Raw genomic sequence first — 23,146 nt, 5'->3', positions numbered from 1 at the left:
TATATATATATATATATATATATATATATAAACTAGCCCAAACAAAGAGAAGAAAAGTAAAAACTTAACTCACGTAAAGTGTATTAAAGATGAAAATCAAAAAGTGATTTTATTAGAAGAAGACATTCAACATAGATGGGTGAGTTATTTTGATAAACTTTTTAATGAAGTTTTTGAAAATACGATCGATCTTTTAGGCGGGTGAGCTATTTTGATAAATTTTTGAATGAAATTTTTGAAAATATGATCGATGACAGTGATTTTATTATTGTTAATAATAATAAAACATTTATTTTTTACCACTGTATTAGTAAAAAAGAAGTTGGTGAGACTTTAAAGAAAGCCAAGGGTGGAAAGTCTGTATTATTGTTAATAATAATAAAACATTTATTTTTAACCACTGTATTAGTAAAAAAGAAGTTGGTGAGGCTTTAAAGAAAGCCAAGGGTGGAAAGTCTGTAGGATCTAATGATATCCCAATTGAAGTATGGAAATATTTAAGAGATTTAGGAGTTTCTTGGCTTACTAAACTCTTTAATATTATTTTAAAAACTAAAAAGATGCCTGAGGTGTGGAGGAAGAGTATTTTGGTCCCCTTTTTTAAGAATAAAGAGAATGCACAAGAGTGCAAATTATAGTGGAATTAAGTTGACGTGTCATGCTTTAAAATTATGGGAGAGGGTAATTGAACATTGGTTAAGACGTATTACAAAGATTTCTCATAATCAATTTGGATTAATCAATTTGGATTTATGCTGGACAAGTCGACTATGGAAGCTATAGATTTATTGAGAGGTTTGATGAAAAAGGTTAGAGATAATAAGGATAAACGGATAATCTACATTTGATTTTTATTGATTTAGAAAAGGCTTATGATAACTTTCCAAGAGATTTCCTTTGGAGAGTTCTTGAGAATAAATATGTTGCTATGACTTTTATTCAAGTCATTCAAGATATGTATACTAGAGTTGTTACTTGTGTTCAAACTGAAGGAGGTTGGACCAAATATTTTCTTATTTCTGTTGGATTACATCAGGAATCGACTTTAAGCCCATATCGTTTTTTTTTAGTTATGGACGATCTTACTAGACATTTACAGGAGGATGTACCTAGGTGTATGCTTTTTGCTGATGATATCCTTCTCGTGGATAAAACGAGACAAAAAGCCCAGGAAAAACTTGAAGTATGGAGGAAAAACTTGAAGTATGGAGGTCTACATTGGAGTTTAAAGGCCTTCATTTGAGTAAAACTAAATCTAAATACATGAAATGTAATTTTAGTAGTTGTAGCTGTAGTGACGGAAGTGTAACTTTGGGTGATCAAATTATTAAAAGGTGTGAATGATTTAAATATATTGGGTCTGTTGTTCAAAGCGATGGTGATATAGATGTGGATGTTAATAGTAGAATTCAAGTTGGTTGGTTGAAGTGGAGGAATGCTTCGGGTCTTTTCTGTGATAGAAAAGTACCGCTTAGACCGAAAGGAAAATTTTATAAGATAGAGTGGTGAAACTTGCGGTGAAACTTGCAATCCTCTATGGTGTTGAATGTTGGCCTTTAAAAGAGAAGCATAATACTAAGTTAAGTGTTGTCGAGATGAGAATATTAGGTGGATGAGTGGTTTTACGCTTAGATACAAAATGCGAAATGAATATATTCGTGACAAGGTTGGTGTGGCTCCTGTGACAGACAAAATTAGAGAAAGTCCATCTTGGATGGTTTGGTCACATTAAGCGTTGACCATCTGATGATCCGATTAGGAGAGTCGATGTTCTAGATTCGACTTATGTTAAGAAAGGCAGAGGTAGATCTAGCAAGACTTGGGTTTATTGTATTAAAAATGATTTTAATTTATTAGAACTAAATGAAAATATGACACTAAATAGGACGCAATGGAGAAAAATGATTCATGTAGCGGACGCCACTATCCACATAGTGGGATTAATGATTTGTTGTTGTAGCTCTGTTCATGCCAGTTACACATGCTTGCACAAAATTGTCTATGATTGGTAAAATTGCAATTCATGCGTATTCTTCTGAGGAGATTTAAGATGTAGAAACTAATTTGTATTTACTACTTGACACCACAAATATTGATTTTGATAATGAATCTGTACAAACATTCGACAATATTTTTAAACTTTCATTTGATTAGGAGTATGAATTTTAGTTAAAAAGCACATTAACAATGTTATCTTACGTAAATGTGAAATTATAATATCGATTGAAATTTACTTGCTATGATTATAAATAATTTTTTTTTTTTTTATGGTTGATGAATCAATTGGACAATTTGAAAATAAAACTATTGATTATTTTTTGTTGAAAATATTCTTATGATAAACAATCAAATTGATTTTTTTTTGGCTCTTGTTTTCTTGACATGCCCATTCCTTTGGAGTGAGTTCACTTGCTTCAATTATTGCAAGGAGATCAAGTTTCAAGCCATTCAGGTTAAAAAGGTTCTCCGTCGATGTAGGTATATCATATTTGTGTTGTTTTTTTTTCCCTCTAATATTTAGTTCTTTGTCACACCCCTCAACAACCCCCTTAAATCAATGTGGGATGTAACTGAGGCGTGTCCAATCTTGTTGTTTAAATCCAACTCCAACAACCATTTTTAAGTACACTATAAACTCCAATTTGTTGCCATCAGAGCCGCCTCTGCTTGCCACTGCCTGCCATCTCTGATCATCACTGTCACCATCAGCTGACTTGTTTTACATTGATTTATTTTCATGAAACCCAAAAAAAAAAAAGGATAAACTCCTGCATTAATTTTATACCAAATCAAACAACTTCGAAGTATTTCAGATACATGACATTTCAATTACACTGCATTCACTTTTCGGCAAACCAAACAACCTCTTACTAAATTACAAATCGGCTAGTGTTGTGCACCATGTTGTTGTTTTTGTTTTATTGGTTATTTTTATATTATTATTATTTTATATTTATTTAGTTATATATATATATATATATTTTTTTTTTCATGCTTGAAACTTTTGAAATAAACTGTTTTCTTTTTTTTTCATGCTTGAAACTTTTGAAATAAACTTAGTGATTGTGCTGGTTACCATCAGCAAAAGTTCTTTTAGGTCCATCCATTTAATTGAGAAAAATTTCCTTCATTTATTTATCTATTTTTTCAACTTCACATTTGTTTGCATGTATATTAATCTCTTATTAATCTTGTATTCTCTTTTTTAGCATTTATCTTTATTTGTGTGGAGTATTCTGTTAACTTTTTACTTTAATTAACATATAATCTGCATTAATTGGATGTTTTTTTGCTTAAAGAATGCTTTTGCTAAGAAGCAGGAATCAATAATGAAGCTGGAGCAAGAACTTACTAGTTGTAAGGAGGAATTATCTGAAAGGGAGAAAAAGCTTGATGATGCACAAAATGAAAAGGTACTTGTTATTGCTGATTCAAAATTTAAGTTTTGTTGTTATATAACTGTATTCCGTTCTAATGTTATGATTTATTGCTGTATTCAGGCAAACTTAAAACAGGAATTTGATAAACAGAAAAGGCATTTACTTGGTTGGAAGGTCTTTTGTGTAACCCTGGCTTTGATATTCTTTTTACTGTAGTGTTTTTCTTTCTGCCGGCAATCTCTTCATTATTGCATTTGGTTTGATTCTCAGAGCAAAAATCAATCAATTGCTAAGGAGAAGGAGGAATTGAACTCCAAGTACCAACAATTGTCAGAGGAGATTGAGGATCTGAAAATCATGAACCAAGCAATAAGAAAGGACAACGATGAACTAAACTCTAGAAACCAAGTATTGACAAAGGAGAAGGAGGATGTCAGCACTAAAACCCAAGCCTCAGCAAAAGAGAAGGAAGAATTCATGTCTAAAATTCAAGCATTATTGAAGGAGAAAGAAGAACTTAACTCCAAAAATCAAGCAATTCTGAAGCAAATTGAAGATTTAAAATCAGGTAATTTATGAATATACATCAATTATACCGTTGTTTTCTTACATTATTATGGTTTCACAGGCAGAAAACTTTTTGGTGAGAGTGAGCAAGTCAAGAAAGAACAAGACACCAGGTTACAGGTTAGCTTCATTTTTTTGAATACTTGGTTGCCCTTTGGGAACATAGCTGTTCTTGTGGAATATTTTGTTACTTCAAGCTTTGTTGTGATGTTCAATGCATCTAAGCTTATGCATATAATCTTTAGGATCACATTTCTTAAATTAGAACATTAAATTTCATGTTTTCTTTTTCCTTATTTTCTTGGAAAAAATATTAACCTATCATATTCTCCTGAATGATATCGCCTTTTTTTTTCTTTATTACCATTGGTAGAAATATTCTTCTTTCTTTCTTCTTGTTGCATTTCCTAAAAAATTGTTTTGAATGCATTATAATCTTTTTTTTCTTCGGTTTATCTGAACAGTTTTTTGCAAATAAAACTAAAGAAAGATGGAAAAACATAGCTTATGGGGATCTACATTGGAGTCTAAAAGCCTTCGTTTGAGTAGAACTAAAAACTAAATACATGGAATATAATTTTAGTAGTTTTAGCTCTAGTGGCGGAGTTATAAGTATGTGATAAGATCATTAAAAGGTGTGAACATTTTAGATATCTTGGGCTTATGTTTAAAGTGATGGTGATATAGATGGGGATGTTATTAGTAGAATTCAAGTTGGTTGGTTGAAGTGAAGGAATGCATCAGGCCTATTGTGTGATAGAAAAGTACCACCTAGATTGAAAGGAAAATTTCATAAGATGTTAGTGAGACCTTCAATGGTCTATGGCAAAAAATGCTGGCCTTTAAAATAGAAGCATAAAATAAAATTAAGTGTTGCTGAGATAAGAATACTTAGGTGGATGAGTGTGATATTGGAGGGTAACCCAAACCACAACGGAAACACAAATATTATTTCTGAGTTCCAAACATATTACAAACAAGATACGGGAAAAATAGGAAATAGACAACAAACAAACATGAAAACACAAACAATAAAAAATATCCGTGGGGGACGACGAGGACGGCGGCTGCTGAACGGCTGTTGGTGGCTAAATATAGAGAGTTGCAGCTGTAGGGAGGTGGCAGGAAAGATGGGCAGCCGCTGGAACAACAATACAACTCGAGGCGCAGTCCAAACAGTAGCAGGTTGCTGTTTAGGGCTGCTGGAAAGCAGAAAAATTGCAAAGTGAAGGCGTTGCGTGCTGCGACAATGAAGGTGGAGGGCTGAGACAGTGAGGGCAGCATGGAAGAGGGGGAATAAGGCGATAGGGGGCGGCTGGAACTGCAGATAACAATAGATCCTTGTTGTTATGGGCGGTGGCAGCAAGGGTGGATGCTTCAAATTGTTGGAATACAACGATCCCTTGTTCTGGTCAACGGAAGCAAGATAAGGCGATGAGAAGCGATGCGGGAAGCACAGGGAAGGGTAGAGGAAGGATAATCACCACCTTAGGAGAGAGATATAGCCGGAGCTCCACCCAATCTCTCAGATACAACCCTCGAAAGGAAAAACTCTAGAATAAACTTGAATCCGATATCAAAACAACACCCCTCACTTTAAGCACATCATCTCCTATATATAAAGTTGCTAGATTTATTTTAGGTAATGAAAATAAGAATGGAGAATAAACTATAATCAGGTTTTCTGATTTTAGGAAAGTATTTAAAATAAAAAAAGGGGAATAAAATATAATCAGGATTTTATATTTTTGGAAACGATTTAAAATAAGAAAAAACTAATAAAATATAATCAGAATTTTAGATTTTAGGAAAGTGCTAGGAAAGGAAGTGGATGGTTTGGTCACATTAAACACCGACCATCTGATAATCCACTTAGGAGAGTACATGTTTTATATTTGACTTATATTAAGAAAAGCAGAGATTGACCTAAAAAGACTTGGGCATATTGTATAAAAATGACCTTATGTTATTAGTATTAAATGAAAATATGACACTCAATAGGAAACAATGGAGAAAAAGGATTCATGTAGCCGACCCCATTTAGTAGGAATAAAAGTTTGTTGTTATTGTTTTATTGTTGTTGTTATTGTTATATTTGAACAGTTTTTTGTGTTTTGATTAATATATACGCTTTTTATTTTGGTACACAGAGGAAGTCCTGAATAATATAAGAATGAGAAACGTTCATTCCATTTGATTGATATTTGGGTACTCTTTTCTTTGCCAAGCATGCATTGCAATATTTTTTTTATTATTATTTAAAGATAATTTTTAGTGGGTACGGATCCTTCATCGTTTCATTCAATGCAATTTTTTTACATAAACTTAGTAGGATGTTAAGATTATCTTAATCTTGATGTTACGTTGGTTTTGTTCAGTTATACTGTTAATACTCGTCAATTCAACTACATTCTCCAGTTCATATGGATAGTGCATCTAGTTTATTTTATCTTATTTTTCTTTTTGCGCTTTTTTGATATTTTAGTTTACTATTGTTTGCTAAATAATTATAGATTAAAGGAATAATTCTTGTTTCTTATGCCTGATTTTGCTTGGCGATGAATGCCCTTTTTTTTCTTCAGAACATTTAATGATATTGTATTGTGCGGTAGTAACTTACAAATGCTTATTTGCTCCTGAAACCAGACGTTGGAGAAAACTTTGGAGCGAGTGAGGGATGATTTTCGGAATGAGAAACAAACAAGGAAAAAGAGTGAGACTGCAATGGTTGAAATTTCCAACAAAATTAACATGGTATTGCTCCATTATTTTATTTGTTTTCTAACGGATTACCTTCAGTTGTGGTTGGCCACTAAAATTGTACGCTCTTTTTTAAATACCTTATGTGTGCCCTCCGAGCCCCTTGTGAAATATACTTATGAAATGACCTTGGGTCTATTTCTCACTCTTGAGGACTTTGATGTTATATAGTCAAATAATAACCAACTGCATTTCTTATTACATCATGAGGGCTACTCTTACTGGATGTTATTATAACACGAGTTTTGCAACGCTACCTACTTGTGCTTCCCAGTAGATGAAATTGTCAAAATGACAACCTTTGGTCTTTAGATAGGCTGAAATTCACATTAGACTCCCTGATTGGAAGTTTACAAAGTCACTTTAATTACTTCATAGCTTTTTACTATTTAACATTTGGTTAGCTTTGATGAAATTATTGTTTGCTGCGCAATAATGTAACCTAATATACTACACTGCAAAATAATCTAACTAAAAACTATGGGTAAATTATAAGCGGACGCTTAACATTGGTTCATAATTTTAAAAGCAAACCATTTTATCTTCTATTTATTAAACTAGAAGAAAGCAGTTAGTGATGTGGAATCACTGGGTTGGAGTTGATGACAACTTCAAAGATCACCTGTTGTCAATAGCTAGTAGTAGATAAGGAGGGTTGATTCAATTTGTTTGATATGCTCAGCACCATAATATTACAAAAGCAAGTTTTAATATATTATTAACCCAATCGTTGGAGGAATGCATCGAGCCTATTGTATGATAGAAATGTACTGTTCAGACTTGAAGGAAATTTTATAAGATGGTGGTGAGATTTGTAATGATGTTTTAGATTCGACTTGTGTTAAGAAAGGCAGAGGTAGACCTAGGAAGACTTGGGCTTATTGTATAAAAAATGATCTTAATTTACTAGATCTAAATGAAAATATGACACTAAATAGGATGCAATGGAGAAAAAGAATTCATGTAGCTGACCCCACGTAGTGGGATTAAGGCTTTGTTGTTGTTGTTGTGGTGAGATCTGTAATACTTTTATGGCACATAATGTTGGCCTGTAAAAAAGAAGCATAAAATTAAGTTAAATGTTGCGGAGATGAGAATGCTCAGGTAGATGAGTGGTTTTACACTTGGAGACAATATGCAATGTGAATGGGTCTGAGTAGCTCTAGTGACACACAAGACTAGAGAGTCACGTTAGATGGTTTGTTCACATTAAACTTCGACGATCTATTGACCCGATTAGGAGAGTAGCTGTTTTAGATTTGACTTATGTTAAAGAAAAATAGAGGTAAACGTAAAAGGACTTGGGCATGTTGTATAAAAATGATATTAATTTAACGTAAATATGACACTCAATAGAACATAATGGAAAAAAAAAATTCATGCAGCAGACCTCACTTTGTAGAATAAAGGCTTGTTGTGTCATCGTTAATTAAATTTATACATTTCATGAAAAATAATTCATAAAAAAGTTTATTTTTTTCTACCAATAAATTTTTTGACTCGAGACTCCATTAAAAAAAAAAAACATTATTGATGATGTTGATCTGTTCAATAAGAAATAGGCTTCAGTTAAATTTCATAGGATTCTATGATTATTTAGCTACATGTTAAACAAAGAAAAGTGGTTAGATATAATTATGACACTAGATTTATTTTTCATTATTTTTTTGGGAAAACAAAGCGTGATGTTTTCTTCTAAATGAAAGATTAGTCATTTAAAATTTCTCAGTTCGAGTACTAATATATAATATTGAAAAATTTTAATCATTATATTAGTGCCCATTAAAGGAAGGTGATTATTATGGTATACTACAAGAAAGTTATGGATTATATTATGATATCACTAGAAAGTTACTTTTTTTATTGATATTCCATCCTTGTATAACAACGTATTATTCTAACACTTACTAATATATGAATAAAATGAAAAAATAAAATCATTGTTGATCTAGATTTGTTCAATAAGAAATAATTATCAATTAAATTTCGTAGGCTTGACAATGGAAAAAGAACATTATCATTGATCTGTTGAATAAGAAATAATCTTTAGTTAAATTTAGTAGGGTTCTGTGATGATTTAGTTGCACCTTAAGCAAAGAAAATCGTTGATCACGTCTTGTTGGTTTTGGTTATCTGTGAAAGCTATTGCAAAATTATTGTATGGAAAGTATATATATATATATATATATATAGAGAGAGAGAGAGAGAGAGAGAGAGAGAGAGAGAGAGAGAGCTGCTTTTAAAAGGTTTGATGACTAATTTGGGACAGCTTTCGCACTTTTGTAGAGTTGGTTATGAAAAATTATTTCTCGCCACATAAAATTCTGAAACAACTACAACAAAGTAGTTATGTATAAAGCAAGCTATGTATGAAGCAAGCTATGTATATGAAATTTATCCCAAAAAACCATCCTATGTCTTCCACTTTGCCTTCAACTTTCCTTGCTAAATCTCCCAGCGTTTGCTACCTTATACTAACTCGTGCTTGAACCTACAAACACGTCTCCTCGCTTCTGCTTTCTAGAACATCAAAATTTGTCAGCAATTCAATAAACTTTCATGTTGTTAACTCTCCCATGTGCTTGTATCCCCTCCACTCACATTCTCAAACTCAAGTCTTACACATCTCGTGCATTTTTCTCCCATTCTCTATTGTAGATAACATCTTTGGAGAGAAATGATTCTTTTGATTCTTATTATTCACATCTATGGTACATATATATAGGGAAAACAATCCTTGCTAATTTACAAAATCACCAATTATGCTTAACCTAAATTAGGAAAAAATAATTCTGAAAAAAAAAATAATAAAAGAACATAGAATAGGAAGGAACTAAGATGTCCCATTCAAATCTTCCAGGATCTTCTCAAATTTTCTTCAGACTCTTCTCAGATTTCCACACACTCTCTCAAGTTGGTTCGTAGATGTTGTAGATACCAAGCTTGGTATTGAACTTGGAGAGGTGCTTACAGGGAAGAGTTTTGGTGAAGATATCAACAACTTGGTGGTGTTTCGGTATTTAGCTTTGCTATATAATTTCCTGTTAAACTTTTTAGAGACGAAATGTTTAACAATTTCAATATGCTTGTTCTTGTCATGATGCATATGGTGCTTGACAATAGTGATATTTGATTAGCTTTCCCAAAATATTTGTATAGGCTTATTGGAGGTACATCCAAATTCCCTTAACAAAGTTTGAATCCAAATTCTCTCGTATTTAGGAGCAGTAACTTGTGGTGGAACTTCTATCAGCAAGTTTCCTAGCTCAACTAGCATCACTGTAGACTGCCACATCTTTGTTCCTAACTTTCTAAAAAAAATAATTCATAACCAGAAGTCTTCTTGAGAAACCTTATAATTCCTTACACCATCTCTAAGTGCTATTTGTTTGGGATATTCATGTTTTTTCGCACAATACTAACAGAATATGTAATATATAGTCTCGAATGTAACTGATAGATGAGTTTTCCTATCAATCTTTGATATCTTCTCTTACTTACAGATATGTTTATTCTCTTCTCTTTAACCTCTAGTTGGATTCATTGGAGTATCAGGAGACTTACTTCCATTCATCTCTGTCTTCTTTAGTAGATCTTGGATGTATTTCCTCTATGATATAGTGCTTTCTTTCTTGAACCTTGTTACCTCTATAACTAAAAAATATCTCATGGTTTTTAGGTCCTTGATTTCAAACTCAGTAGCGAACACATTTTTGATCTTGAAATCTCTCTTTTAGTATCACTAGTAAAAATCTTATCATTCGTGAATACTATTGGTGTAACAATCTTATCTCTTTGAGTGTGTTTTACAAATCGATTATGCTTGACTTTGAAAATACTCGCTAATCTCATAGTTTTAGCAAACATTTCAAACCATGTTCTTGGTGATTGTTTAAGCCTAGACTTCCTGAGTTTGCATTAGGCGTTTGTTGGAATCTTTCTCAAGTCCTTGTGGTATCTCCATATATACTTCTTCTTCTAGATCCTCATTCAGGATAACATTTTTATGTCTAGTTTGATGTAGTCCCATTTGTTAACTGCTATTGAAAGAACTCTGATAGTGTTATGATTATGCTTGACTTTGAAAATATTTGATATAGTCCTATTTGTTAACTGCTATTGAAAGAACTCTGATAGTGTTACGATTATGCTTGACTTTGAAAATACTCGTTAATCTCATAGTTTTAGCAAACATTTCAAACCATGTTCTTGGTGATTGCTTGAGCCTAGACTTCCTGAGTTTGCATTAGACGTTTGTTGGAAACTTTCTCAAGTCCTTGTGGTATCTCCATATATACTTCTTCTTCTAGATCCTCATTCAGGATAACCTTTTTATGTCTAGTTTGATATAGTCCCATTTGTTAACTACTATTGAAAGAACTCTGATAGTGTTACGATTATGCTTGACTTTGAAAATACTCGTTAATCTCATAGTTTTAGCAAACATTTCAAACCATGTTCTTGGTGATTGCTTAAGCCTAGACTTTCTGAGTTTGCACTAGGCGTTTGTTGGAATCTTTCTCAAGTCCTTGTGGTATCTCCATATATACTTCTTCTTCTAGATCCTCATACAGGATAACCTTTTTATGTCTAGCTTGATGTAGTCCCATTTGTTAATTGCTATTGAAAGAACTCTGATAGTGTTACGTTTGGCAACTGGTTTGAAGATCCTCTGATAATCCATAGGCTTAGGTAAAGTCTTTTGCCAAAAGTTTGTATTTGAATCTCTTTGTACCCCCATCAGCTTTGTATTTGATGTTGAACACCAAAGCACCCAACTGACTTCTTATCTTGAGGGAGTTTAGTAAAAATCTATGTACCATTATGTTTTAGTGGTCGAATCTCCTCTTCAATTGCTTTCTTTCATTCTAGATTTTCAAGAGCTTCATGAATAAAATTATGAATTTACATAGTATCAATATTAAAAACAAAAACTTTGTAGGATGGGGATATCTTCACATAAGCTACACTCTCCTAAATTGCATATCTAATGCAACTTTCCTTGTTACCAACATCAAAAGAGAAATAAGATAACTCGTGTATTAGAATCCTCCTTACCTGAAATTTCAGGTAAATACAGACTCGAGTTTTAATTTGAGTTGTTATGTTATGTAGTTTTTTTTGGTAACAAGAGAGCAACATGTACTTGATAGATTTAGGGTCAAGTTTTGTGAGATTTTGGGAATGGTCTTCCACCTGCTCAAAGGTGATATCCATGTTCATAAAAATTTTGTTTGAATTGGGATCAACTCATTTATGTCCATTCAACTTGCATTTTTTGGCTTAAGTTTCAAGTTTTTCTTGATTATGAATGTGAAAAAAGGTAATGCACCAAAATATCTTTAGAAGTTAAAGAGATGAGAAACGATTCTTTGATTTTTTTTTTTTTTTGGAAAACATCAAAAGGTATTTCGAAGTTTAAAACTTTATTGGGTATTCTATATATAAGAAATTTAACAGTAAGAGTTTTACTCTAAAGATATTTAAACACCTTATTTATAAATAACAAAGCCTTTCGACACATTCGTTGCTCCCCAGGCCTCAACCCAAAAAAAAATATATATTTTGACATACATTATTTTCAATCTGTTTCAAACCAAAAATTAAAAAAAAATGAAAACAGTCTTGATGTAGTCCCATTTGTTAATTGCTATTGAAAGAACTCTGATAGTGTTACGTTTGGCAACTGGTTTGAAGATCCTCTGATAATCCATAGGCTTAGGTAAAGTCTTTTGCCAAAAGTTTGTATTTGAATCTCTTTGTACCCCCATCAGCTTTGTATTTGATGTTGAACACCAAAGCACCCAACTGACTTCTTATCTTGAGGGAGTTTAGTAAAAATCTATGTACCATTATGTTTTAGTGGTCGAATCTCCTCTTCAATTGCTTTCTTTCATTCTAGATTTTCAAGAGCTTCATGAATAAAATTATGAATTTACATAGTATCAATATTAAAAACAAAAACTTTGTAGGATGGGGATATCTTCACATAAGCTACACTCTCCTAAATTGCATATCTAATGCAACTTTCCTTGTTACCAACATCAAAAGAGAAATAAGATAACTCGTGTATTAGAATCCTCCTTACCTGAAATTTCAGGTAAATACAGACTCGAGTTTTAATTTGAGTTGTTATGTTATGTAGTTTTTTTTGGTAACAAGAGAGCAACATGTACTTGATAGATTTAGGGTCAAGTTTTGTGAGATTTTGGGAATGGTCTTCCACCTGCTCAAAGGTGATATCCATGTTCATAAAAATTTTGTTTGAATTGGGATCAACTCATTTATGTCCATTCAACTTGCATTTTTTGGCTTAAGTTTCAAGTTTTTCTTGATTATGAATGTGAAAAAAGGTAATGCACCAAAATATCTTTAGAAGTTAAAGAGATGAGAAACGATTCTTTGATTTTTTTTTTTTTTTGGAAAACATCAAAAGGTATTTCGAAGTTTAAAACTTTATTGGGTATTCTATATATAAGAAATTTAACAGTAAGAGTTTTACTCTAAAGATATTTAAACACCTTATTTATAAATAACAAAGCCTTTCGACACATTCGTTGCTCCCCAGGCCTCAACCCAAAAAAAATATATATTTTGATATACATTATTTTCAATCTGTTTCAAACCAAAAATTAAAAAAAAATGAAAACAGTGAACCAAAATCTATAAAGTTTTTCAAATAAGTCCAACTTAACCGAGTGTGATCATTAGTGAAAGTCACAAATATTCTTTTTTTAAGAATTACTATGATGTTTACAAAGACTCCATAGATCGCTAAAAATCAGCGTAAATAGTGTAGTTAGGTTGTGTATTTGTAAAAAAAATAATGAGTGATGTTTGATAAATTGACAAAATTCACATTAAAACGAAGACAAATTTTTAATTTGAAATAATTTGGGAAACAATTATTTTACATAAAGAAAACCAAAATGACCTAATTTATAATGTCATAAATTAATTTCATTATCTTTAGAAACATAAGCATATGTTAAATCAGTATTTTGACATTGTCTATTCAAGTCAAGTATATCGTCAAAGTTGTGAAGTCCATCTTTTTTTTTAGTATTATCAATTATCCTCCCCGTGGTCAATTTCTGAAATTCACAAAAAAATAAATAAATAAATAGAAGTTAGCTTGACATTAATGATCAATAATAATTTTACTAATGGATAACAGGTTACCTAATTGATGAAAAACATGTAGAACAGAGCGAAGAGATTAACAATGAGGAGAGTTTGATAGTTCCTATTCCGACAATTATCGAAGAACCATCATTATTTTTTACTTTTTTATTGTCTGCACAAAGTCTATAAGAAGAAAATAATTTAGAATTGCGCCAAAACTAATTATCCAATAATTAGAAAAATTAGGTATAATATCTAACGAAGCAGTGGCTAAAGAGTTACCATTTTCTATTAAAAAGGAAGGCAGAGTTCGGGAAAATTTTGGTGATTAAAACAATTTGTGCAATTGCTCTAATTGCTCCTTGGTGAAGGGACTACATTTGAGTTAGTAGGAGGCTCCTGATTTTCTTCAACTGTGACTTGATAAGCTCAATTTTCACGCTTAGATTTTGATTTTCAATTTTCTATGTAGTGAAATTTCCAGCATGTTTTCTTCATGTGTCTTGGTTTTTTGCAATGCTCGCACCGTAATTTCTAACGCCCTTCTTTATCAATTTTTACCACTTTCGACATAAGAGCTTAGTTTTGTTTTTCGAGGTTATAAGAAGATTCAGTGTTTGCATAACATAATTTTTCTTATTGAGTCTTCCGTCTGACTTTAGAAAAAACTTTTTGAATAGACGGCAGTGGTTTCCTATCACGGATGCAACCTTAGACTTCGTTTAAACTCTGATTATGGCCGACAAGGAACATATAGACTTGATCCTTTCCTTCTCTCTTTCTATGGCAAGCATAATCATTTGAATTTTCCCACATGTCATCATAATATATACTAACATCACGGTTGTTTTTTTTTTTAATTTTCGAAGTTGAGTTTTCAATTAAAAAATTTGGGAAGAATTCTAAACATAAATAGAAATCTCGAAGTCTTCCAGATAAATCAAGAAATGGGAAGGAATAGATGTGGGCTTCATATGATAGGTTCTATGGAGTTGATGTGTTTAGTCTTAATGAAAGAATTTTCGGACTATCATTTTTTTTAGATTAGGATCCTCAGCAATAGGATTGAATTTTATCTGTTAAACACCTAATTTTTTTCTTCTGTCGATTGCCAATTTTATGGATTTAGCCCATTTCAGGTAGTTCTGCTTGTTGTGAGTTCTGTGAATAATACCCGGTCGATACAATCACGCAAGAAGCTGTAGGGTGAGGTGATATAGTTTTGCAGTTACTAGAGCTGTAGCATTTCTCTAGAATTGGGACATCATTGTTGAATTTTACGACATCCTCAGAATCTAAGACGAGTAACAGACATGCAGTGGAGAGAAGGAAGCGGAATACTAGGATAGCATGGGCAGCAGGTGAAGTGGTGAATGGAGTGACGAGGCGCGTTAGGATAGACTGAAACAGCTAGGGGACAACAGAAAACAACAGGTTTACTGTTTTTTGGATGACAATGATGAAGAGGCAAAGAGGGGAAGCTGCATGGCAGCAAGGGGCTGTTGTCTGGGACGGGAGCATCGAGCAAGAATGGCTGAAATGTGAAGACTTCAGTGAAAAAGCAACAAAAACTGCAGTCCTCGTGGTGGCTACAGCAGGGAAGGACGATGTGGAGCTGCAAGGTGTGTTGGGGGAAAGGATAAATCACCACCTGAAAACCAAGATACAACCGAAGTATCATTTAGAACCCTAGGATACAACCCTCGAAGGAAAGAAGAGACGCGACGGCTGTCCCGATACAAAACCCACCAAAAACTAACCTTAAGATAACAAACAATATATTTATAATAAGTACTAGTAGTTAAGATTAGGAAGGAATTAGAATAAGAAGAGAATATAGAAGGCAATAGATCAAATAAGAAATTGGTTCGCGGTCCCACGTCACCCAACTCAGTTAATCTCGGTTTTCCAAGAGATTTATGTTCCAATTATCCTCAATGGAGGCCAACTCCCAATGCTTAATAAGCCCACTAATTGAGATTGATCGTAATAATTATTAGTCATGCCATTCGTGTCTTGTTGCCCATGCATGGTATCTCTAAACCATAAATAGCCATGTTTTGTGCCCACCGAACTATTCAGTGAAAAGTGCTATGACTTAATCCTTTACTTTCAAATGAGTTGATGACAATCTTGAAAGTATGTCTTTGGCACATCTTCATTTTCACCTTGGTTTGTTTTTGATACTTGAGATGAGGTAACTTGCTCCCTTTAATTGGATTCTTTAAACTTTATGACACAACCTTGTGCCACTAGTAAACTTGATCCAATGGTATACCTAAGATGATGAGACTATGAGATCTCGGTCGGTTATGCCTCTACTTAAGCAACTTCTATAATCAAGAGTCCATCCTATGAGTGAGAGGGATAATTAACTTGATTGAAAAAATTAAATTGACTGAACATCATGTTCTTTTGTATCTTCTGAATTGGCCCCAATTGCCCTATCATTATGTCTATCAAATATGAGAAAAAGTTTTATTCTTTATGTAAAATTCTGCAAATGATGAAAATTTGTCATAAAAACTTTAAACATATTCTTAGGAGCATTAGAAGAAACGCTGTAATCATATAGGGCTGAATATTGAAATTCGTTTACCTTCTGTTGTGTTCTCGAATTCGCACCGGCAACTTTTGCGTACAGAAGTTTTCATTGGTCACCTTTGGGAATGATCATGTACTTTTAATAATCCCTTCCTTCTTTTCTAATACGTTTGCTTAAGATGGGATCATCTTGAATGCTACAACAATTTGCAAACTTTTCTGTGTCAGCCAGCTCTATCTGAATGCATGTTTCTTTCTTTTTTTTTTTTTTCTAATTGTTAGAGTTATTCTAAAATTTGGTATTAGGACAAACAAAAACTTGAAGATGAACTACAGAAGCACAAGAGTGCCATTTCTGCTGTTTTGGAGGTACGTTGTTCCTTACTCCCCACATGATATTTGTTATTATATATATATATATATATATCCATGTTTGTATTTACTGGTGACATGAGGATTGATCACCTTCTTTAATAATACTTCATCTCTAATAAAGTGATTATCTACTTTAATATGTTTTATTTTATTCTAAAAAAAAGGTTGCTGGTAATGTGGATTGTTGTTTGATTCTTAAACTCAACTACTTTGGATTAAACAACATTAATTTCCCTTTTTGTTAAAATTTTTTTATCCACAACAATCATTAATTTCCCTTTTTGTTAAAATTTTTTTATCCACAACAATTCATAGATATAATATAAGGTAGCTTTGTATTCAGCTTCAACGCTAAATCTAGCAATAGTAGCTCTTTTATTTTCTTTTTCTTCTTCATAAAATAACATTTTTTATAAATATTAAAAGGGCTTTTTACATACATAGCACCCAAAATATTGTTATCTACGAATCTAACACTCTTTCATCCATTTTTAAAATTCTCACTCAAATATAAAAATTCATTGTAAATCCCTCACTAATTTTTATTTTTTTATTTTTTGTGAAATTCTCAAAGGTTTAATCGCGACATGCATAAATACATCGATTCGATAGTATTATGAAAATATCAATTTTTTTTAGTGTTATGTATGCATTTTTCTAAAATATATATAAAAAAACTTTTTAAGTTAACTTTCCTTGTTATCTACATATTTAGTAATGAATCCATGGGAGAGCCAATGGTCATGCACGTGAAAAATCCAATTTGCTCGAGCAGGTCAATGGTATAATTCTTTTAGCAACAAAAAAAAAAAAAAACGCTACATTTGTTGTAAGCAAACTCAATGTTGTAGAGTGAATTTTATGTCCCGCATTTTTTGTAATACACCCCCCCGCCCCATCATTTGTTGATGATCTTGGGGTGGTGGTGGTGGTGATCGACGAGTGGTCAGAAGGTGGATAATTTGGTCGGCCAATTGAAAATGGCAAGGTAGCGGTTTCCGAGGTTACAGACAAGAAGCAGGCAACAGATAATGACGTGGCACAACTGTTTTGAATAAGGGCATCAAATGAGGAGTCAGGGCGCAAATTTTGGAGGAGACGACAACATGAAAATTTAAGGAATAGTGGTCAAGGATGTTATGAAAGGCAGGGACAGCGGTAAGGTTGCGGAGGGGTGATCTTGGTGGCTAGAATAGCAGAAAAAACCAGGAATGGCCATTGGGTGAGGGGGGCGAGTTGGAATGACTACGAAAAGGGTGAGGAATGCGTGGAATTGCGGGATAGCAAAGAGAGGATTGTCCTGGGGCTGCGACAGCTGTGTGGTTTGTTGGACAACAACGTGGGAGGTCATTGGAAGAGACGACAGCAGGTGGAGGTTGTGGCTGGCGGCTGGAGTTGCAGGAAGCTAGCCGAAATGCTATTTAGTCGTCCCGACAGCGAGGAAAAGTGGCAACAATAGTGAGGGAAGGTATTCGGAAGGATGGAAAAATAGAAGATAAATAGCCCGTGAGAATAAGCAAGCTACAACCCGAGCACTACTAGATCCCCTAATAGGAGATCACCAACTCGGACTAGCTACAACCAGAGCACCAACCAAGTTTGACTTTATGTGGTCATTTGTTGTTATTTCCTTTTTCAGCGTATCGTTGTGTCGGATTTGTTGTAATTACCTTTTCAAGTGTGTTTGATTGTAACCACTCACTTTTGTTAGTAATTTTATTTATTTCTATTATGGTTTGGGTTAACTGCGATATCATTTAGTATCAAAACTAGCCTAACTCTAATTCTATCATATGATTTCTAGCATTGGCCCATACACAACCCTATTTCTACTCAAATATTCTTCTTTCCCACCTTGTATCAACCCTATCGACACACTGAAAATCAAATCACACTGCTAAGGAGGCGATTGACAGAATTTTATCGGAATTTCATCATGGAAGAAATATAGCAGCAATTCACCGGATGGAATGGTGAAACTAACCACCAACAAGTTAAAGAAGAGTGTTTTATTTTGGTGGCAAAATTTAAAGACCTGCGGTAACATGAGTGAAAATATAAGATCAATACTTGGTTCCAGGTAAAACTAGAGATGCAGCGCAAGCACTTACCAGTTCATTGCGGGCAGAATGTGTAGATACTAGCTTCAAAAGTGAAGAGACAACATTATCAGCTGAACACTACATCACACTGGGACACTAGCTAGTCCCCCTAAACTTTATCATCTTCTCTTCTTGTGCTCCACACTCTCGGGTTAAGTGAAGGTTAATGTGGATGGTACTCTTTTGCCCAACTCCTGTGCTAGTATTGGAGTATTTTCAGGAATTAAGTTGGGGAGGTCATTGGTAATTTGGGGCGTCAACTGCAACATTGGGATTATGGATTTGTGAAACTGCAAGTTGTCCTTGTTAGCTCTGGATGTAGGAGGCCAAGGGGATTATTGTGGAAGGTGACAACACTAACATTATCAATTATATGACTGTGATGAAGCAGAACTCATGGAGCGATGATCCTGAACAATGCCAATTATTTGCTTTTCTTACTCTTTTTAGACAAGTTGCTTTTCATTGTATTCCTCGGAAGCTCAATCGAGCTGCTCACTTTTGTGCCCAAAGGACTTATAGTTTTTCTTTTGACATAGGTTATCAAATCTTCAGAGCTTTTTGTCATTCTCCAAGATGATAAGGCTGCTTTTGCACAAGTCTGAGGACTTATTTTTTTGTACTTTTTTGTACTTTTTTGTACTCCTTTTTATGTTTAAGTTTTTTTGTACTTTTTTGTACTCCTTTTTATGTTTAATGCAACAGACACACTTCATGGATGACCACCATATCTTACAGGTAGAGTTCAACTCAAGGATCTTACAATAGTAGTACATGCAATGGAACATTCAAGTCGACCCCGCCTGAGGAAGCATTCAGTCTGAGTGGAGAACATGTGAAACTAGTTAGCATTCCGAAATCCTTCCTAGCCAAGTTATGTCTCAAGTGCCATGGATTTGGGCATATCGTATCAAATTGCATAATCAGGAGAATTATTTCATAGAGAATTCTCAAAGTTCAGCCGTCGAGGAAGAGAAGCCAACGATTCTAGGTGAACCCATGAGAAACTCTAGTTGAGTTGATAGTAGCAGTTCTAGAAGGTAGTGACTCCTAGGTAATGGTCACTCGTGCAGAGTATGAGATTGTGGTGTCTTGAGTTATTGTTTCGAGGGCGTTGAGAGGAGCATCAGTAGGATTTTAATTGAATGTTCAAAAGTGTCATGAGTTTGAGGAGTGTATATCATATGGCAACCCCATTTTAGAGAAATTTGTGTTATTTAGATATATAGGCTATTTTCTGAGTTGCCCCTGCTGAGGTAGGGAAAATATGTCAGAGATGATACTCTTTTGCATTACTTTTGTAAGATTTTTTGTACTTCTTTGTGTATTAAAATCATTGCTACCTTGTACCCACCAACAGATGATCAGGCAGGATGGATGTCCCACAATGTTGGAATGTGCCTTAGGAACTTTGCAGGAATGAGCATCCTATAGTGGGATCCAGTTCTTTTTAGAGAATAAGAAGAGACGTCTCCTGAGCGGTTACATTTCAGTGTGGTTCACTCTGCCATTGAAGTTGATCCATAGTTGATGCCTCCAGACATGCTTGTTTATCAAATACATCCAACCGAGTACGAGGAGTGGGAGAAGTATATTATAGATTTATTTGCTCGAGATTTGGCTCTGGTAATCTACGCCGATATGCTACCCTAACTCAAGTTATGCTAAAATGTAACACTCAATTTTTAGAAATCAAGTGAAAATTTTGACAATTTTAAATATACCACAAATTTTACATCTCTCGAAATTCAAATGAATCAACTTTTGAATTTTTAAAAGTTGAATTGATCAATTTGATTTAGTGCACTGTATATGAATTATGAATACAATGGGAGATATAAAAATAAATAAAATATTTATTTAATTAAATTAATTAAACCCTTAATTAATATTTAATCCCATATTACAGCAACCAACCAAACTCCATCGCATTTATGTGTGCATGCTGATGTAGTCGAATGGCTAAGAATTTTGTGGGATCACATTAATTGTTGTACTCCCTTCATTTTCCCCATCTCTCAGTTTTACTTGTTTGAAGAGTCCTGCGACCCGTAACTATAGTAGGACAGGTGAGCGACTAGGGCAAGGAGCCACAACTCGTGGTTAGGAGCTTCAAGAGGAAGACGATGAGTATGAACCTATCATTTTTGAGATTTTTGGCATTGCTTTCCTTTCCTACATTTTCGTTTTGATATTTGCTATGAATTAAAGCATTCCATGTGTTCCTTATTGCTGTAGCTTTGCAGTAACAAACACAGGATTGTTGAACCGAGAGTTATACTCCCCGATAAGTCCATCTCATGGGTTGGGGGGAAAGGAAGAAGAGGGAATAGAATAGAAAAATATCGGGTAGGCATATTTATGTCGAGAAGTCCTTTCGAGTTAAGTTAAATCAATAAAGTTATATTTCGGGTTAAATTAAGATCTCAATTACAAATTTTATGAATTTCTAAGGGATTGTGACCTTTAGGTTGTTTAGGGATACTCGTCGTAGGTTTGCTTTATCGATTCAGGTTAAATATCATGTGTTAACTTTAAAAAAATAACTCTTTATAGGTTTTCATATAATTATTTTTGACACTTTGTATTTAGGAAGACAGAGGTAGACCTTGGAAGACTTGAGCTTATTGTATAAAAAATGATCTTAATTTATTAGAACTAAATACAAATTTGGCACTAAATAAGACGCAATGGAGAAAAGGATTCATGCAGTCGAACCCTTGTAGTGGGATTAAGGCTTTGTTGTTGTTGTTGTTGTATTTAGAGTTTTGTCTATATTGTGGATTAATGGTTGCATGGACTACATGAATACAAACTTGATTTGTACCTTAGGATACTTACGGTTTTTCTATACTATAAATCAGATGAATATGTTTATAAAATAATAGTTTTTAGGTATTTGTTTAATAAGACTCATGCATATGATATATGAAATATATATGATGAATGCTCGCTACAAGAATTATGATTTAAGAGATATCACAAGTGATATTATAGGTAAGCTATTATATTAATACTTGTAGGTTCAAATAATAGGGAACAATGAGATTCTCGACACTTGGCATTCAGGCAGAAACTGCATGTAAGAATTGTTGGTATCATGAGAGACTATTAATAATACTATATTGGGTGTGACCCAATCTTTATCAATAGTTAATGTAACATTTGAGCTGAGTGATAACAGTATATGAAAATAGTTGAGGTCTATATAATTACAAGTGATATTTTTATGATTAGATTGATGACTTGTGAATATTCTAATGAATAGATATGAATATATATAATATATGTTCTATACAACGGTCATGATTTCCTGCATTATATGTTTTTAATTTAATATGTTTTATACGATTATATCATGTTGTGATATGTTTTGTGGATATGTAAATAAGCTATATGTGAGCATGCTCATTTCATTTTTGTCTATAAAATCATATTTTAGTCTTGATTATTTTGTTGAACTTGTTATAGCTCATTCTACTTTGTTGACCTTTAGGAAGGAGTAAGGAGCACTGAGACAAGTAGTCGAATGCCCTGTACAACTTTTGGCATATTAATTTTATAAGAATGTGTCTTCCATCTAATAGTCCAATTTTTCGCTCCCCAACAAGGTGCATAAGCTCAAATTCCTTACGAATCAACTCCATTTTGGGATGACCATACAAAATCTTTCCGACCAAATTCAGTCAACAATAGCAAATAAGTTGAATACCTTCAGCTTCTGTGAAAAAAATGGCAGACTTCCCATTTTTCCTACCTGTTTTTTTTTTGTCCTCTGCTCACTCAAACGAAGGAGAGAAATAACACGATTTAGGTGTACCTTAGGCGTGGACACCCGCAAAGGTAGAAGTGTACCGTCTGTCTAAAGCCATCCCCAATAGATGAAGGTGTGACATTAAGAACAGTGAATAAAACAAAGCAGAGAGCAAACTTCGAATCCAGAACAGAGAGCAAAAGCGGAAACCCGAAACCCCTGCGAATTCAGCTCGAGCCCGAGGACGAGAGGCAAAGCGGAAACCCGAAGCCCCTGCGAATTCAGCTCGAGCCCGAGGACGAGAGGCGACGACTAGAAAGCATGACCGCACGAGCAGCATACAACAAAGAGATGCCCAACTCGACGACTGAGCTCGACGCAGCCGTATGAGCAGCAGACGAGAGGAGCGACGAAGCAGACGACGCACGTCGACAGCGGAATTGGCGAAGAGATGCAATTGAGTAATTACCAGGGATCGCCATGGCGAAACCCTAGTAGAGCGTGAGCGTGAACAAGAGCGCCATATATATATATATATA

At 33.8% G+C, this 23,146-nt stretch overlaps 1 protein-coding gene across 1 annotated transcript in view; it reads left to right on the top strand.

The window, feature by feature from the left end:
* The window catches only part of LOC110020944 (nuclear-pore anchor), a 136,626-nt gene that overhangs the window by 107,287 nt on the left and 6,193 nt on the right, over positions 1-23,146 (top strand). The window contains exons 41-46 of the mRNA XM_020719255.1: positions 3,300-3,413; positions 3,501-3,554; positions 3,651-3,948; positions 4,009-4,067; positions 6,594-6,701; positions 16,683-16,745. Of these exons, the coding sequence (XP_020574914.1) occupies positions 3,300-3,413; positions 3,501-3,554; positions 3,651-3,948; positions 4,009-4,067; positions 6,594-6,701; positions 16,683-16,745 (696 nt within the window). The remainder of the gene's footprint in view (positions 1-3,299; positions 3,414-3,500; positions 3,555-3,650; positions 3,949-4,008; positions 4,068-6,593; positions 6,702-16,682; positions 16,746-23,146) is intronic.

The sequence above is a fragment of the Phalaenopsis equestris genome, unplaced genomic scaffold (genome assembly GCF_001263595.1).
Source record: "Phalaenopsis equestris unplaced genomic scaffold, ASM126359v1 Scaffold000002, whole genome shotgun sequence".
NCBI classification, from domain to species: domain Eukaryota; kingdom Viridiplantae; phylum Streptophyta; class Magnoliopsida; order Asparagales; family Orchidaceae; genus Phalaenopsis; species Phalaenopsis equestris.
Note: the sequence above shows the minus strand (reverse complement) of the source record. Positions and strands in the feature narration are given on the sequence as shown.